Below are 19,587 nucleotides of genomic sequence, written 5' to 3'. Positions count from 1 at the left end.
CTTAAGTAATTGAGTGACAAATGATAATACAGAGTGAAAATTCTGTTTTAGAGATTAAAGCTGCATTGAGCCATGTTTTTGTGTTAGAATAGTGTTAAATGGCTCTATATTCTGACAGCAATCACTGAAATAAGCCACTTCTTAACATGCAGTGGAATCCGTATTATAACCCGCTCCTAGCCGGTTGGCCTGCATGTTAAACAACAATTAGCCGGCCTACGCGCACTCCCGCGAGTCCGTATCATATTCATCTCGGTCCCCGGTGTAACATCTGCATAATAGGAAAAGCGGTTGCTATTAAACACTGGCAGCTCATAATCCCGATCATGTCTGAGTGGGCGGGTGGTGGCACTTCACGTTCACTAGTTTATTAATTAATTAATCGTTCGGGCAATCGCTTATATCAACGAATTAAACGAGCAAACTCACGGTTTCCTCAAGTGCTGCAAACGGCTTTGAATTGTTTGGTAGAGCTAGGGATCCCAAGGCGCTTCGGCTATGCAGGCAGGCAGGTCTGTGCATCACACCGAGGAGAGGAGAGAGCTTACTGCTGTGCTGCTGATCCATGTCAGAAAAAGTGAGACATAGGCCTAGCCTAACTTTTGTGGGGAGAAATACATTGAAAACTAGTCAGATATGACTTGAATGCCACTTGTAAAATAAATCACCCACAGTGATTGACGACGGTCCGACCACTATTTTGACTGGGCGGCTTTATGTAACAAGCGCTCATTTTTGGCATACTGCCACCCCTCGCGGTCGGAATGGATCCTCGAGTTAAAACGGCATGTTTTTGAATGGAGTTTGGTTAATGATTCGCTAAAGCTGTTTTCGACGACTCACACGACAACTATTTGCCTTGTAGGGAATAACGTGCATGCTCCCGCACCCCCTCCCCCCGCCCACTGGCAGAGAGAATACTGACCTTTTCCAGCTGTTTCTAAACAAAGACCCCTCATGTTTAAAAAGGTAAAACCGGAAAATATCCTGCTAGCCGCTAGCCAGACATGATCCAGACTTCATGTTTAAAAGCCACTATAGAGTGTTTGGTCAGTAACTTGGAACCCCCAACCCCCCGCTGTTCTCTATCTCTCTCCTATAGTCCTGCATGCAGGCGGACGTATCTCCGCAACCGTAAGTCGTAGACATTCACGGATGGCGGCGTTGGATTCGGGGTAAAAAAATATACATATAGTCCTTTAAAGGCATCGTGATCTGATTCCGTTTCCCAGAAAATGTCAACATTTCTCTGATTGGATAGTGGGAGGTCGACAACAATTTTGATCCAATCAGAGAATTGTTGACATTTTCTGGGAAACGGAATCAGATCATGATGCCTCTAATGGACTATATGTCTTTTTTCACCCCGAATCCAACGCCGCCAGAGTCTCTACGAGTTACGGTTGCGGAGATTCGTCCGCCCTGCATGCAGGACTACAGGAGAGCGATAGAGGACAGCGGGGGGTTAGGGGTGCAAGTTACTGACCAAACACTCTATTTCAGTGATTGATGTCAGAATATAGAGCCATTTAACACTTATTTTAACACAAAAACATCACTGCAGCTTTAAAGGATGAAATTGCCCCCAAAATGGATAAAATGATAGGGCTCAATTTGTAAAGCTACTAATTGTGTAAACATAACATAAATGAAAGCCATAGTTTAAACCATATTGCTCACTGAATCAGATGATATTAGATAAAAATAAAGTGTGGTATGTTTTTGGACCAGTTACTTACATATCTGTCTCTGCTCCTCAAACTGCCTCCACCGTTGACCGGGTGGTGAACTGTGACTGTTGTTACTATCTAGAAAACATGATAGGACAGGACAAGAGGAGTTTATACACAAATGAAATCACTGGTCCACAACTTAACTGAAAAACTCTCATTAACTGTCAAATAAATAACAAATGAATCCCTGCAAAACGTTTTACAGTTTTCGGATATACTACTGATTTTGCAATGATACAAAGCTGGTTGAAAATTGGCAGACTGTTCCTTTAAGTAATCATGGTGCTCTGACATGCTTTGGTTAAAACTGTCCACCAAACATATGTGTTACTGTAGGTAGACGATTACATGTGAAAAATTTGTTTTGAGATCAAAGTCAGAATTCTCAGATCAAAGTCAGAATTCTAAGAGTAAAGTCAGAAAGATCTGACTTTAATCTCAGAATTCGGACTTTAAAGGGGGACTAACCCCCCAGATATGTAACAAAATGGTGATTTGAAAAAACCTATGGAAAAAACCAAGAAATGACGTATCCTCTTGTCTATACTATACTCTTTGGCTGTGCTCAGCTCAGGAATTTTTTCCGTAAATCGACGCCATTACAGTTTGCCCACCGCCTCGAAAATAATTTATATGAGAGCTGCAATATCTTTATAAATATCAACAACTAGCCAACGCTGGTGGCCTGTATGGAAACAGCATTGCTCAAAATGGTTGAAAGTTATATTCATTCAGTGGCGAACTAGAAATTTAATTATTTTTCTCCCATGTATGTGTGTGGCGGTTTGTGTAACTTACGTTAAAAGAGACTAGTGACGCGAGAGCACAGCACAATAGTGAGGACAAACGCCCCGCTCTCACGCTCATGTAATCACAATGCGAGATTTCTCCACGTCATTCCCTCGTCCAACTTGCCATATACCGCGCCATGAAATCTGTTTTTAATTTTCATTTGCGGGCTTTTCGTGATTCTTGTTAAAAGTTACTGCACCTCTGATTTTTCCTCTTGGGCGCAGCGTAGGGCAGTGTATGTGACAGTCAGACCTCCATGCTCCGCCCCACCTCATGAGGACTTCCCCGGAAAAGTCACCAGGCACGCTGCTGACCCGAATGCCGGCTGTGTTTCGGCTTGGTTTTGTGTGATTCTGGCATCGTCTGACGTAAATAGATCAATAAGGTGTTTTCGGGTTGTCCTTGGGCTGCAAACTCATTTAAAGTATGCAAATCGAAGTTGTTTCTGACAAGAATAATGTCACGTTACTCTGGGACTGCTCAACCCCATGACAGAGCCACTCTCCCCGGCTTGGCAGAGTGAAGAGCTCCGCCCGCGCGTCCCCGCTGCCTGGAGCACAGCAGCTCGTGCTCGCGCTCTAAAAGGCAGGTGCCTACGAGCTGCTGCCTGGCCGGCAGAAAGTGCTCCAGACTCAGTGTGATAATCCTGTAACAGCATTTGAGCTTATTCAGGTAAGATATTAATAATGTAATGACACATTCAGTGATAAACTGTCTACAATGAAGACATGTGTCAAATATGACAACGTGGTGTTCAGTATTTTAAGAGCACAGGGTTTTTTTCATTTCCTGAAAAGTTGGCGTTTTGGAGATAAGTGGCTTTCATTGCACAGTGACGATATTATAGTAGCCGATGTGTTTAGAGCAGCTTTGTCACGTTGTCACGTTGTAGTATAGCGTTATATTTTACATGTGCGCTAAACTGCGATGAGATTTGTTTGCGGAAATGACGGCGGGGATGAAAGTCGCTCAGGGAGGCTCACTTTGGTGTGGGGGCTCGGAGCTGATGATGTTGCTGCAAACAAAATGACGGCAAAAAAAAGCAGTGTTCCACCCATAGAGGGCACTTATGCCAGTTATGCTGCTGAAAAATGATACAAATGGTAGAATGGCAACAGTTTGATCTCAAATGTGGAAATTTTGACCAGCATTCTTCACACGCCACCCCCAAAGTCATATATATTGGTTAAAAGCTGAAAAAAAGTGTTTTGGGGGTTAGTTACACTTTAAACTCCCAATTCTGAGATCCTGATTGTATTGTCAGAATTCTGACTTTAAACTCACAATTCAGATTTTAAACTCGTAATTTTGACTTTACTCTCAGAACTTTTTCCAGAGAAAATCGTAATGTGTTCCCAAACCTGCTTCGTAGCCTACCTTTTCATAGTGGGATTTCTTCTCTGTGGTCTCTGGGTGTTTCTCCAGGACGTGCAGCATGGCGTCATGCAGCGTCAGGTAGAACATGGAGGGCTCAACTTCATCGTCAAAGAAGCCGCAGCTGTGCAGTTTTTCCAGGATGTACGCTACAGGCATGACACAGACAGTCACTCATATGCTTTCATTACAATATGCGGTAATTGATTTTTTCATTTACTAATGATTTGCTCATCATTTGTTCATGATTAACAAATGTGTATAGAGACAGACAGGTTGGAATATAAAAACTTTGAATGACTTACAACTTAATAATCTACAAATGTATATTAATGTTTTGTAAATGATTAGTTCATCATTAACTAATAGCTTATAAATTACTTACTACTGAACGTTATTATAATGACCCATTGTCAACACAGTCAGATTGACTTTTGTTGATTTTAAATGAGTGTGCTTATATCTTTTTCATCCAATACTGTTGATCTGTCACTAAAGCATTTCTAAACATCCTTATCTTGTGACTTTAATAATAAAGATAATGTTGCATACGGTAAGCAATTTTAAATTAATATGTTTGAGTTAGTGTAATAAGTAAGCAACAGTCAACATTCAGCATTTAATTGTACACATATTATGTGTAATTTTGGGGCAGAAAGTAAGATTTGTTGGCTCTAAATTAATGTAATTGTTACAAAATATCTAGATGATATGAACCAAGGAATGACATGAAAAATTATGAATTGAATGAAATTAAAGAAAAAGTCAAATCATGAGCACTCATGTTGCACTGAAACATTGCTCGATAGTTGAGAGCTTGTTCTATAAACACATTGAATTTCATTTTTACTAACATGTCAAATTAATTAATTAATTAATTTGTTTCAAAATAAAGACCTGTTTTTGTGAGTGTAAAGCTGTGTTCACACTGAGCGGCTACATGGACCAGGTGTCTCCTATATGCTATTTATTTATTGTGGCATGCGTGAGTAGACTCTTTGATACACATAACATAGGTACTGTGCCAGTGGTTTAAAGAAAGACAACATAGGCTACCTGCCAACAAACACGGAGATTTAAACTTTGAAATTAAGCACCCTCGCTAAAAAAAAATCATGACATGTTATGGTAGGCTTGAAACTTCTCCCTGTCTTTAAAACTAAGCCTGTTACTAACAGGGTAAACGGACAATAAACCTGTGTGCTAGGCTACGTGATAATGTGGTGCAGGTGTGTTTTCACTTTTCATCTCAGCTTGGTAGTTGCTAACATGAACAAACCTGTCGTCAGTCATTGTTTGGTTGTCAATGCTAATGCTAGCTATGTAAATCTATCTTGTGTAACTTTGTAGGCCTGATGTGAGCATGTCAAATGTATCCATGCATGCACAAGGAAATCTATTGTGCAAGAGATATAAAGTGACATACAGTATGTCTTCATGTGACTATTACAGTATGAAAAGAAATCAGAACATTGAGGATTTCTTCTCCATCAAAACAAAGAAATTTAAAACTGCACAGCAGGACAGAGCAGCCAGCAGCACTGCTACCAGTCAGTCACAGTCAGTCTTAAATTATGCTTTAAACACAGGAACGTAAGACACTATAATGTTACTAATTAAAGTAGATATATGTAGTCTAGTTGGGACGAACATGGTAAATTAACGCTATTCTGACGTGTGCCGTGTGCGTGCACAGTGCGAGCGAGTGCATGTGTTTTTTGGCTAAAAGTCCAAAAAACGTCTTCGGCACTGCCCTTGCGGGCGGCGCGGAGGGTCCCTTCCTGGCCACCCCTTCATAAGTCTGTGCCCCACTTGTGCCACCCTGGTAAAAAAAGTCTGGACACGCCACTGATACCAAGCCATTCTCATACTTACTATCACAAGCAACGATGTAGACCTCGATTTCAACTCGAATAAGCTCTTTCAGCGCCTGCACAGAATGACAGAAGATAATAAAAAACAAAAAGGCCGTGGTAAAACAACAGGCACTGTGAAATATCGCCTCACCATTTTCAGTCCCTTCAGAGCCGAAATGTCCAGGAAGGAGACGGCAGCGAAGTCCAGGATAAGGCTGTGCAGCTCCACTCTGGGAACGCTGATGTTGGCGGGAAGTTCGGCGTTCCAGTCGATCCGGACGGGAAGGTCCTTGAAGTCGGTGGGAAGGTCCAGCTCCTCCATGTTGCTCTCGTCCTCCGACTCCTTGATGGGTCTGCATGAGGTGTTCAGGAAGCCTTTCTGTAACAGCACAACATGATTCAGTCAGATTACTTAAAGACCCCCTAAAGTCATGTTTCAAGATGTATATATATATGTAATAATAATTTGTGTCTGATGGTTTCCCCCCACAAAAAAGGTTACATTATCTTTGTTAAAATCCTTAGATGACTCCCCCTCCTTCTCCCTAATTTAAAAATACAAACCAAACCAAAGCAACCAATCAATCAGGGTTATCTGTATGTTTGTATGTTGTTTGTTTTATGTAACACCTGTTTTCTTTCTGTATATTTGTGCTAAGGACCCCCTCGAAAACGAGATGGTTAATCTCAAGGGGTTTATCCTTCTAATAAATTGTGAATTATCTAGAACCTAACTAGCCAATCACAGCATACCAGACAGGCTTTCAACACATTCTCACGATCCTACCCGTGAGAAAGTGACAACAAGGGTTTGTGGCCGATCTGCATTATGACGAGTTGGGAGTGAGAAGGTGTTGGGGCTTTAACGGCTGAATACTGGACAGGGATTGGCTCCAGTATTCATGATGTCACAAATCATGCTTGTTGAAAATCGCCTTTTCAGTGAGCTCTGAGAAACTTTCCACTTTCAGCAGATGATTGTGAAAACAACCTTCTTGTGTCAAACTCTGCACAGACAGAGTTTGGAGAGAGAGAAAATGGCGGCTGCGTTTGTAGCTGTGTCGCCAGCTCGCTGTGCTCGGCAATTCTGCGCCATCCTTCTAATCCTATCGACGCTGAAAAACATCAAAACGCCTACTAGAAGGAGGGTGGTGGGTGAATCGATGGAAAACATGCCCAATTTTTACATCACAGACGAGCCAGTGGACAACAACCATACTGGCAAACACTTTGACTTCGGCCAGGCCGCGGCTTTCACTTCCCTGCTGCGGGCTGCCTGGCGGCCGCTATATGTGAAGGAAATGTGAACAACAGTCTGATCATCTCCGTGTGTCTGCTGCTGTCGGGGGACGTCCATCCGTGCCCTGGTCCCACCGAGGGAACATTACCAGGCCTCACAAACAGTGACCGGCTGATGTGGCAGCTAACCCAGCTAGCCACAGTTAGCCCGGCTAGCCAGCTAGCTAGCCTAGCCTGGCCTACGCAGCCCCCGAAAGCCACAGACACCACACCGCTCAGTAACGGACTACCACCACTGTTTCAGGCAGCAGTTAGCGCGACGTCCCGGGCGCCTTCCCGTGTCCCAGTATCGCCGGGAGGAAACGCTGCCCTGGCCCCGGCCACTGGCGGAGCTGCGCTTAGGGTTCAGAGCAGCCCAGCATCCCATGGTCGGACATCACCTGGCATCGTGATACCACCAGCCCCGGCGCCGAGGAGCAGCTTAGCACCCAGCGGCCCCTCGACCCCGGCCACCGGCGGAGCTGTGCCTATGGTTCAGAGCAACTTAGCAGCCCGTGGTCAGACGTCACCCGGCATCGTGACACCACCAGCCCCGGCGCCGAGGAGCAGCATAGCAATCAGCGGCACGGCCTCCAGACGAGACCCCTCGACCCCGGTCACCAGCGGAGGTGCACCTACGGTCCAGAGCAGCCTAACAGCCCGGGGTCGGATGTCACCAGGCATCGTGACACCACCAGCCCCGGCGTCGAGGAGCAGCATAGCTCCCAGCGGCACGGCCTCCAGGCGAGGCCCATCGACCCCGGCCATCGGCGGAGCTGCGCCTATGGCTCAGAGCAGCCTAGCAGCCCGTGGTCGGACGTCACCTGACATCGCGACACCACCAGCCCCGGAGCCGAGGAGCAACATAGCAGCCAGCGGCCCGGCCCCCAGGCGAGGCCCATTGACACCGGCCATCGGCAGAGCTGCGCCCACGGCTCAGGGTAGCCTAGCAGCCCATGGTCGGATGTCCAGCAGCAGCCTCCTTGCTAACTCCAGGCCATCTTTAAATCGAAACTTTGTTTTTAAGGAATACAGGAATCCAGCTTTTAAGAAATACCGGACTAAAATCTTCAGGACTCTAAAGTTTCTAAACCACGCTAAGGTAGTATGGGACCCCCGTTCTAAGCCGAGAGGGCTCTTATGTGCTCACTTAAACATACGTAGCATGGTACCTAAACGCGAACAGATTGAACATTTACTTGACAACTCAAACATTGACGTACTATGCTTAACAGAAACGTGGTTGTCTAACTCCTCTCCTGAAGCTGCTGTCCTTGTACCGCATTATAATGTGTTTAGACAGGACAGGACCACAGGTAAAGGGGGGGGGGGGGGTATTAGTCTATATTAAAGATACACTAAAATGCTGCCAGCTAAGCCAACCCAGTGATTGCAGTATCGAGTCTGTCAGTGTGAGGATCACACTATCTGCCGAAATGTCCTTTGTTTTGGTATGTTTATACCGCCCTCCCTCTGCCAAAGCTGATTTTTTATTACAACTAAAAACTCTTTTAAGCCAATATGCCGATCACTCTGAGACTATATCGATTGGGAACCTAAACGTAAATTGGGACGTGAAAAAAGAAAGAAAAAAACAAAAAAAAGCTATGGATGATTTAAACCTGTCCCAGCTGATTGAACAGCCCACGAGAATTACCAACATCTCTAAAACTAGAATTGACTTGCTGTTCACGAATAAACCTGACAGAATCACCTCCACCCATAACCTCCTGACTGGCCTGTCAGATCACAACATGATTCTTTTTTCTAGAAAACTAACTAACTCTCGTTTCTCCAAATCCTTCCTTAAACGTGCCAAATCGACACCTCTTTCTGAATTTATACCAAAAAGCCAGCAATCGTACCTGGCCTCAGCCCTGCATGACTACAACTGGGATGAAAACATTCTAACATGTACAAACACTGACGGGTTGTGATCTGTTCCACAAGTCAGTACAGGAGGTCATGGCCCTTTCACCAGCAGAGAGGGTGGTAGGTCAAAGAAGGGCTTGTCTCTGCCGTGGGTCACGGCTGACTGTAGGGAACTGATGTCCACTAGGGACTCCCTCTTAAAACAGTCTCTCAAATCAGGCCTGAGCACCAACAGACTGAAGTTTACATCTTGTAGGAATAAAGTCACCCTAACACTGCGGAAAGCTAAAGCCAACTTTTTTTTGCAAATCATTGAGAATGCACATGGAAATAGCAAAATCATCTGGCAGAATATTAGCAAATTACTGGGCCGTAAATGCAATCAGGACAAGGATCTGGAGCTCACCATAAACAACACACTAGTGAGGGATCCCACTACACTGGCATCTGGCTTAAACCACTTCTTTATTGAGTCAGTAAATGACATAGCCCAGCTCTTTCCCCCTACTGATTGCATGGACAGCCCTGTCAACCCCTCTCACCCAATCTTTGAGCTCACAGAAATAACTGACTTAGAAGTTGTCAAAATTATAGTTGGCCTAAGGAACTCCACAGCCAAGGACGTCTTTGGCTTCAACACCAACTTTATCAAAGAGCATAAAGACGCTCTGGTCCGCCCTATCACCCACCTGGTAAATCTGTCTATTAAACATGCAGTGGTTCCCTTGGTCTGGAAGATGGCAGTAGTCACCCCAATTTTTAAAGCTGGGAAGAACATCTCAGCAACGAACACCCTCTGCTGCATCCCATGCAATTTGGTTTTCGGGCCCATCACTCGACCAAGACGGCCATTTCTGTCCTAGTTGAAAAAATCAAGGGGCTTCTAGACTGCAATGCCTGTGTCGGTGCTGTCTACTTAGATTTAAAGAGAGCATTTGATACGGTGAACCACCAAGTGCTTCTGTCCAGATTAACTCACTTTAACTTCTCCAATCATGCACTGAACTGGTTTAAATCTTATTTAGCCAACAGAACACAATGTGTAATGGTAGATGGGGCCAAGTCCTCCTATTTGGAGTGTCCAGTGGGCGTTCCCCAAGGGTCGGTCCTTGGACCACTTCTTTTCTCATTATTCATTAATAATTTGCCGTATTTCTGTTCAAATGTGCACTCCCAGATGTATGCGGATGATGCAGTAATTTTCACCCCTGCCAAAAACATCGTGGAGGCCTCTCGCCTCCTAACATCTGCTGCATCTGAGGTACAGAATTGGCTTTTCAAATCCTGCCTTTTGCTAAACACCAAGAAAACGGTTTGCATGATGTTCACCAAACGTCCTCATGCAGCAACCCGCTCGAATGTTTTTTTCAATGATGTTGAACTGGAATTAGTATCCGAATTTAAATATCTAGGTGTGATATTAGACCCCACACTGACCTTTAAGAACCAGGTCTAAAAGGTTGCTAACTCAGTCAAATTCAGCCTGTTCAACTTCAAACACATTAGACACAGCATGTCTGTAGGTTCTGCCAGGACATTCTTACATGCCATGATATTTTCTCACCTGGACTACTGTGTGACCAGCTGGTGTCTCACGTGCACATCCACTCTCAAACCACTAGAGTCACTCTATAAGAGAGCACTAAAAATATTTGACAAAAAACCCCGCTCCTACCACTATTGCAACATCCTGGTCAAACACAACTTATTAAGTTTCAATAATTTCATCTCCTTTAAATATGCATGCACCGTTTTCAAGGCACTAAATGGCCTTGCCCCTCCCCCGCTAAATGAGTACCGGTATATCTACCAGAGACCTGTATCTGGATCCACAACCAGAACCACCAGAGCCTCAATTAGAGGCGATTGTGTGATCCCTTACAGGCGCACCATTTTTGGCCAGACAGTTCTGTCGGTCAAGGGTGGAAAACTCTGGAACACAATCCCATCGGCCATTAGGGAATGTCCAACACTAGGCATGTTTAAGGGTCAGGTGAAGAGATGGCTGAAGTCCACTCAACTATGCACACATCACTAGGGCATAGAACAGTATGTTTATACTATATGTGTTGTATCTCTGTTTTTTTATTCTTTAGTGAAGCTCAAACATTCAACTGAAGGAACAAGAACTAATATATTAATAATAATAATACAGTGCACTCCTCTTACCGTGATCACCTTGGGACGGGTCAAATTGATCACTATTAAGCGGATGATCATTATAACAAATGTTCTTCTTTTTCTTTATTTCTCATGCAGATTACCATCTAATTGACATTTGTATATTCATTACATGAATACACGCTACTGAGAAATTTAGTTAAGCTATGTAGCTTCGCTACTTGTACTGTAGCAAGCTACTGCCCAACACTGCATACACACTTGTTGTAGGTACAGCCTGTACATCTTTTTCTTTTTCCTATCCCAGAAAAAAATTGGAGTGAAGGCATGGAAACACGGTAGGACAGTCCATGACAACACTAACATAGGTAGGCCTACTGTAGATCGAAATCAGTCACTCACACGCCTATTGGCAATTTACACTTTCCAATTCAAACTCCACACAGAACGGGCCAGGATTCAAACCTGTGAGGTGACAGTGCAAACCATCAAGTTTTAGCTACATGATAACATTTCTCAGGTTCTGCTTTGCTCTTATAGTGTAACAGTGGTTCTAGCAAAAAAATCACATCTTATTGCTTATAAGATGCCTATTTCTTATTGCCTTATTGCTGTCTTATTGCTTACTGATGCCTATTTCTTATTGCCTATTACTTATTGCTTGTTGCCTATTTGTACTATGTCGTAAACGGAGTCCACTGCACAAGAATTTCACACGTGGTACTTGTACCATGGAGTGACAATAAAAATCTTGAATCTTGAATCTTGAATCTTGAACTATGTTCTGGGGCCATTTTGGATATAAAGTCATCACTGTATAATAAACAGAGAAAAACACACACATGAGCCTTTTATGAGGTTGTGAAAGTGTTTACAGAGCCACAGTACAGTATGTGCAGATGCTGTCAGTGAATAAGGTCAAAGTTAAGACTCACCGATGTCCACTGCAGCTCTCCTTTCTTCAGAAGCTTTCGAATCATCCTCAGTGCTTTATTTCTCTTTCTCAACACTCTCAATGGGTTAAATCCAATCTGAGAAGACATACAGAGAGTGAGAGAGAGAGATGCAATCTGGTCAGTTACTCTTTATTTGTCGTCTGTTTTGAAGGTATAAAGGCAGTTTTTCCATATCCATTTCTCATAGTTTCATTTGTAAAATAAAAATTAAAAAATACAAAAGAAAAAGAAAATAAAAAAGTGTATAAACGTGTATAAACTGTGATACTTACGGCTTCTACCAGCTTGCTCCTAAAAAACTCAATGTTGGCAAAGAAGATGGGTGATGGAATCCTGAAGATCTTTACCCCCTCTGGCTCATATATCTGGAAAGAGAGCATTTTTACAAAGATGGATAGAGCAATAGTATACGAGAGGGCTGTTATACCCATAATAGTTTCCATAATCACAACAAGAACTGGCCAAACTCTCTTCAAAGTAAGATACAGACGTACATGAGAATAAAAACAGGAGGAAACAGGGAAGGTCTCTTCAAAGTAAGATACAGACCCTACATGAGAATAAAAACAGGAGGAAACAGGGAAGCTCACTTGGTGTACTTCCTTGATTCAAAATCCAACAAGATCATGCTTTTAGGAAAGCAGTCGTACCCAAAATCTTCAGACCACAACAGCCCATTTGATAAAATTTTGTCACAGAGATTCCCAACTGAGGAGGTTTTTGTTATAGTGCATAGTGTATAATGTATTTTTATTTATTTATTTATTTATTTATTTATTTATTTATTTATTTATTTATTTATTTATTTATTTATTTATTTATTTATTTATTTATAAATTATTCTTTTGGCATATGGCAATATGTTGACTCATGCTGTAATTGATTATGCTGAAAAAAATCATAAATAAAGTTGGACAAAAAAAAGAATATGCATCCCTATATCCCCTCCTATCACATTCACATCCTGTGAATGTGAATAGCGGCTGTTGCTCAGGAGGTAGAGCGGGTCGTCCACCAATCAGAAGGTCGATGGTTCGATCCCCGGCTCCTCCACTCCGCATGTCGAAGTGTCCTTGGGCAAGACACTGAACCCCAAATTGCTCCCGATGGCTGTGCCAGCACCCTGCGTGGCAGCTTGCCGCCTTCGGTGTGTGAATGGGTGAATGTAGGCACATTGTAAAGTGCTTTGGATAAAAGCGCTATATAAATGCAGTCCATTTACCATTTACATCATATTTTTGAGTTAACAATAATAAATTAATCCTGACCCCCCCCCCCCCTCCCTGAACCCCAGTTAGGAAACCTCTGGTCTAAAGCACAGTAAGCTTCAAATTGTAACAGACGATGCAGAAGAGGTGTGCAGGATCGAGCCGACTTACACTGACATAGTCCTTTCTGTCTTTGTAGATGTCAGTTCCCTTGATGTTGGCCAGGACGCTGCAGCGGGGGCTGGAAGAGGAAGAGGAAAAGTTGAAAGTATCAATGACAAAACTCCTTCATTTCTAAACTGAATCAAAGCTAGCTTTGGCTAATTAAATTAGGGCTTTAGGAATCAATCAATTAGAAATGTTTAAAAGAAAAGTGCATGTGGTAAAGTAAATGACACATCTACAACTTGACGACATGAAGAGCTCAGTGTAAAAAGTTGTCGTCAATAAACAGTTTGATACTAACAACTGAGTCCTGAGGACGACGGTGAGCAGCTCCACTCCCAGACCTACAGCCAGGCCCAGGTCCAGGCCCAGAAAGATGGCTGCCAGGCAGGTCCCCACCCACACCACCTGGACAGAAACACACAAACAGGAAATGTGTTTGATGAGTTTTTTAACGGGGCAATAAGAAAGATTTTTACTGCCCCCATAGCACAAAATGACCGTAATACCTGTGTGAAGTTGTTGATCAATCACAAAAGTGATGACTTCACCAGGTGCTGAGAATTCAAAAGTGACTTTCCACCAGCTTGTTTTGTAACAAAGCTCTTTCAAGACATGGAGAGATCATTTATATCACTTCTTCTCGAAGTGATCTTGTCAGAGACCGAGACCCGGCGAACAGACCCGGCTCGGACCCGGACTCACTTCTTTTGAATGGACTTGAGATCCGGCAGGGTCTCAGGGTATTCGAGGGTTTAGGCATCCCTGGAGACCTCTACTCGCTATCCTGCTTGTCAGCCTTTAGGCAGCATGATGTGAGCGTGTGAGAACTTACACAGTCCGGTTTGTCCTTCCTCCACAGGTATGGGACGTCTCTGAACTGCATCAGCATGCCCTTCAGGTTGACGATGACCACGGCGCCCAACACCGACTGTTAACACAGGGGTCAAAGGTCACATTGCTCATCAATCTGAAGAGCAATGTAGAGTTATTTAGATGAATTAATTAGAGGTTAATTTGTAAGTTTACCTTCTGGAGAGGCTCCAGTAAGAATCCTATGGCCACAGTGACGATCATCACTATCATCGCCGACAGCAGACCGGCAACCTGAAAAGGACAGAAGACACATATTCAAACAGCAAAGAAGAAGAACTGTAAAATGGGTGGATACAATTTGAGCTAGGGTTGATTCAGGTAGGATGCATTCCCCTCCGATGTCGGTTAGAACATGAATAATTAAGCATTGATGACTGTTATGATATTGCCTTCAGGCGAGGAATTATAGTCATGACGTCAGTCTGAGAGGATTTCGTAAGTATTTTGAATATAATCTTTTCCCACTTATCAGCGTAGTACTGCAGGTTTACCGCTAGGGAGCACTGCAGGGAGAGATTGACACAAACACATCTGGGGTAACGGTTAGGCTTGCTTGTCCATTTAGCGACTGCCGAGGACCGCAGCCGGGGATAGAGAGATGAAAGACAAGAGGCAGCTATGAGCTAATCGTGCGTTCCTTTATCGCAAAATAACTGGGATGTGGAGGCTAAATGACGTCACATCCGTTTTGTTAGCGTTCCATTTTCAGAAAACTTGAGCTGGGAAGTTCACTGTTCATTGGTCAGATCCAGTCGCTAGCCAGGCTAGCCATTGTTAGCAATAACAATTGACAACATGGCATTTTGCGGCATTTTGCGCATACAAACACTGCAGCCTCATGTCCAGTGCTGTGTGTACAGCTGATTTAATGAGACACAAACAAAACAGAAGTGCTAAACAATATTACTACGATTACTAGGCTACTACTGTTGTTGCGTGGCGCAGCCATCTTGGATTTTTGAGGTTGGGACTGCTGAGGCCCCTACGAGTTTGGAATGGGAAATACCAGCTCTGATGACGTCACCGCCCAGCTCATGACCTTTGAAGTCGTAAGATTACCAGTCCCCAGTTATAAAGGAATACACGATAAGACACCACACATGGAGCTGTCGCTACGCTAGTCAAGAGGCAACTGGCCGTGTGTGGACATTGAGAAGACACGTGCACTGGAGAGTAGCGCACAGTAACAATTCTGGAGCTCCATAACGTTAGCGGACCTACACGCAACACTACCACTGTAGGGAAGCTTATGTGCTTGCCTCGTGTGAAGTTGCCGGATCTTAGGTAAGGGCTCACGGGCAGTGGTCGGTTAGAACCACAGAGATGTCTTTCAAGCTTTAAAGGAGAATTTCGTTTTTTTTTAACCTGGAGCCATCTCCTGGCATTAATTATGATTTGGCGACTCACCCAGCGATCTCCGCGGCGTTTCTGGCCGTCCTAGCGTTGTTTTGAGATCAATAGCGTCCAGTCAGTTGTAAAATGGAGCTGATTTGGGGCCAAGTGTGAGCCTGTCTTTACTGCATCTAAATAGCTATTTCTATTCCCGTTTTCGCCAAATATTGTCAGAATCTGATCCCTCAAGAACCACCACAGTGATATTTCGCCAAAGGCTGTTTCCTGGAGTTGCACAGGGATCAAATTACCTCAAACGTGATCTCGGGCACCTAGTTTCGTGAAGTCCCGCGATACTTTCCTGCTGACTGGCCAAGTACAGGCAGGACGCTTTGCGGTGGTGGTTTTAGCGTAACCTATGTGGGGTTTGGCATAACCTTCGTTATTTCGAATCCCACATAGGTTACGCCAAACCCCACATAGGTTACGCTAAAACCACCACCGCAAAGTGTCCTGCCTGTACTTGGCCAGTCAGCAGGAAAGTATCGCGGGACTTCACGAGACTAGGTGCCCGAGATCACGTTTGAGGTAATTTGATCCCTGTGCAACTCCAGGAAACAGCCTTTGGCGAAATATCACTGTGGTGGTTCTTGAGGGATCAGATTCTGACGATATTTGGCGAAAACGGGAATAGAAATAGCTATTTAGATGCAGTAAAGACAGGCTCACACTTGGCCCCAAATCAGCTCCATTTTACAACTGACTGGACGCTATTGATCTCAAAACAACGCTAGGACGGCCAGAAACGCCGCGGAGATCGCTGGGTGAGTTGCCAAATCATAATTAATGCCAGGAGATGGCTCCAGGTTCAAAAAAACCGAAATTCTCGTTTAATGAAATATCAGGCAGATAGGAGCAAGGCAGAAGCCACGTACAGAGCTTACAGATTGCAGGAAGGGAACATAGGACCAAGACCATACATATCATAACAGAACAACACCTTTTTATACCCCCCCCACATTCGATGTATGACATCGTTGGTCATGTCACAACGTCCGGGGAGGTATGACATCATCGGTGACCTCATAAAGTCACGTCTGCCATCACAGTCAGCCTAGACCGTCTGACATCGCTGATGACCTCACAGGTGAACTCTGACATCATCATCGATGATGTCACGGCGGTGTCATCATCATTACGTCGTTGGCGCCTTGCTTCGTGGGCGTCAATTGCCCCAAGAACAGGCCTGATGGTGGGCCATTACGGACCATTTTCTACAACCACGTTTTGGGAATGGATCTTCTGAACGGCAAAACTAACACGGCGAAGCCTGAACTGGTCAGCCCAGAAACCGAGCCGTGGTGCAAGGGGGTGGGTCCGCCAGATCAGACACTGACAGCGGGAGAAGACCAAGAAGAAAAAGAACTGTGAGTTATAGAAAGATAATTTACAAACACATAAGTAAGTCACACAATCAAGTCAAATGCATTCACATAGGGATGGACTATACGGTTACACTGTGTGCGCTTGCGTATGTGTGTGTGTGTGTGTGTGTGTGTGTGTGTGTGTGTATGTGTGAGAAATAAAGCAAAGTAATAAATAGCATTACAAAGAAGTGGTCATCATGTAGTAACAAACTAATCAGACGGCCTATATTACTGGATCATTTGGGTTAAACAGCTAAACCCACCTGCACTATTATAGGCTATAGTATATTCAGACAGCAATTATTGGCTACCATTGCAGCAAACATGAAAAGGTTGTAGGCTAAATCCTAACACAGCTCAGACATAAAAAATAAATTAAGAAAATCATATCCACAGAAACACAAACTCAACCTAACTGCAGTGTTAGCCACAGATGGAATACATGCACAGCAACTACCAATTAACCAATTAAGCCGCCATGATGTTGAATGACTAACTGACTATCTCTACAAAGAAAACTAAGAAATAAACACCATGTGAAATGACTTGCATTTCTCTTCATGCAAGTCCAATTCACAGCAGTCAACTGCACAGCACAGCTCTCCATCCTCTAGCAGTCCATGTGGCTCTCTGACATCACGGCAGGCATGCAGATGGACTTCCTATAGGCTGCAGTACCGGGTCATGCCAGCAGAGCTCACTATTGGGTCTTCTCAACTAGACGTTGGGGCCTTTTCTACAAATACGCTGCCGTCACATGCGGTGTCATGCAGAGTTTTGCACCCCCGCCGAGAATTGCATCCCCACCTTCCGGGAGCATATTGTAATGATTTATATGGAAACTTAACTGTTTAAAAATGATATAATTGTCTGGGTAGACGTGATCTCCAAGCCAGGGGGTCTGTCCAGGCACGTGCACACATAGACATGAAAGGGGGCTTGAGCCCCTGGCTTTTTTTCAGTCTGTAAAAAGTGCCTTTTTTTTTTTTTTTTTTTTTTGAATTATATTGCATTTTTCATTTTCATTCCAACAACACATGAACAAAACAAATAGCTCAGACACATGAAAAAATAAAATAAAAAGTGCCCTTTCCTGACCATGAATGCATTTCTAATGGTGCTTTGTATGGAAATTGCCCTTTCTATGCCGTCACTGAAGGCAGCATTCAAAGAGAAATGGCTTTTCCGAGCTCTCTTGGCCTTGAATGCACCATTTGTAATAGGCCTCTGCATGGAGCAGTGTTTTTCTAAACCGCCCCTGAAGGCACCAACCCAAAAATGAACCCAAAAATGAATGAATAAATAAATAAATAAATAAATAAACCACCCAATAAATAAATAACCAAAATATAGGGAACAAATGCAGAATTGTTGCTCTTGAAAATATTTTTTACTTTACACTATTGGAAAGGGATGTTGTGTGAATCAGGAAAAAATAAAAATAAATCTAATACACCTTATCTAAATCTTCTGTCTTCCAACAGCATGCAACTTTTATATACTAATATTATTCAGTTATGGAGTTATTTTTCTGTGACAAGTCTCATCCTAAAATGAGATATTCCTCTAAATCTGGTTAAAATCGGAGTATTTAAAATTAGTTATACCCCTAAATTGGCCTTCAAATTGCCTCAAATTTCTGCCGCCGCCCTCCGGACTCCAGCTGTAGTGCCCTTTTATGAATTTGAGCCCCTGCCCCTCTAATGTTCTCTGCACGTCCCTGGTCCTGGTTCATGGAGACCGACTTTGATGCATTAGATCCGCGTGGAGGTGACTTCCATGCTTGGGGCTCTCTTCTGCCTCATGGAAGCCGACTTTGGTGCTTAAAATCCGGGTACAGATGACCTCGAGACCTGGGGATCTCTCCTGGCTTTATGGAGGGAGGTGCAAATATCGGCGGTTTGTACCTGCCGAGATTTGCATCCCTGTTTTTAAGTTAAAACAGCCCCAAAATATGGTGGGGGTACAATTCTCGGCGGGGGTGCAAAACTCGGCATGACACCGGTGCTTCCTCGAGGTTAGAGTATAAGAACATTTTAGAACAAAAGCAAAAGTCCATGGCACTGTTTAGGCTACCTTCTGAGAAGGCCTGTTTAACTGGGACTGTAAATTCATGTAAATTCCCTGCACATTTAATGCCTATTTAACTTAGCCTGTAAATTTCATGTACATTCAATGTAAACTCTTATTTAACTCCGACTGTAAATTCATGTAAATCCACTGCCTATTTAAGGTCTATTTAACTCAGTCTGTAAATCTCATCCCCCCACACATCACCCTCCCTACCGGATGAACTCAACGCGTTCTACGCTAGGTTTGACCCCTCTGCCAGAGCGCCTCCCCTCCTCCCCACCTCCTCTCACAGATCCGCCCCACACTCCCCCCGGACCACGACCCGCTACAATTTGCATACCGCCCCAACAGGACCACAGCGGATGCAGTAGCACACGTGCTCCACACCGCCCTGTCTCACCTGGAGGGGAAGGACACCTATGTAAGAATGCTGTTCGTGGACTACAGCTCAGCATTCAACACCATAGTACCCTCCAGGCTGGTACGCAAGCTTAAGGATCTGGGACTAAACACAGCAATGTGCG

At 43.9% G+C, this 19,587-nt stretch overlaps 1 protein-coding gene across 1 annotated transcript in view; it reads right to left on the bottom strand.

Annotated features, from left to right (window-relative positions):
* Positions 1-19,587, bottom strand: part of LOC310794614 (chloride anion exchanger-like) — a gene marked incomplete at both ends in the record, with an annotated part of 49,895 nt that overhangs the window by 361 nt on the left and 29,947 nt on the right. The window contains 10 exons of the mRNA XM_083656601.1: positions 1,740-1,808; positions 3,903-4,048; positions 5,775-5,829; positions 5,907-6,134; positions 11,962-12,057; positions 12,255-12,347; positions 13,362-13,431; positions 13,657-13,763; positions 14,191-14,286; positions 14,385-14,462. Coding sequence (XP_083512727.1) covers positions 1,740-1,808; positions 3,903-4,048; positions 5,775-5,829; positions 5,907-6,134; positions 11,962-12,057; positions 12,255-12,347; positions 13,362-13,431; positions 13,657-13,763; positions 14,191-14,286; positions 14,385-14,462 — 1,038 coding nt within the window. The remainder of the gene's footprint in view (positions 1-1,739; positions 1,809-3,902; positions 4,049-5,774; positions 5,830-5,906; positions 6,135-11,961; positions 12,058-12,254; positions 12,348-13,361; positions 13,432-13,656; positions 13,764-14,190; positions 14,287-14,384; positions 14,463-19,587) is intronic.

Source organism: Poromitra crassiceps (genome assembly GCF_964638095.1).
Source record: "Poromitra crassiceps genome assembly, chromosome: 2".
Lineage (NCBI taxonomy): Eukaryota > Metazoa > Chordata > Actinopteri > Beryciformes > Melamphaidae > Poromitra > Poromitra crassiceps.
Note: the sequence above shows the minus strand (reverse complement) of the source record. Positions and strands in the feature narration are given on the sequence as shown.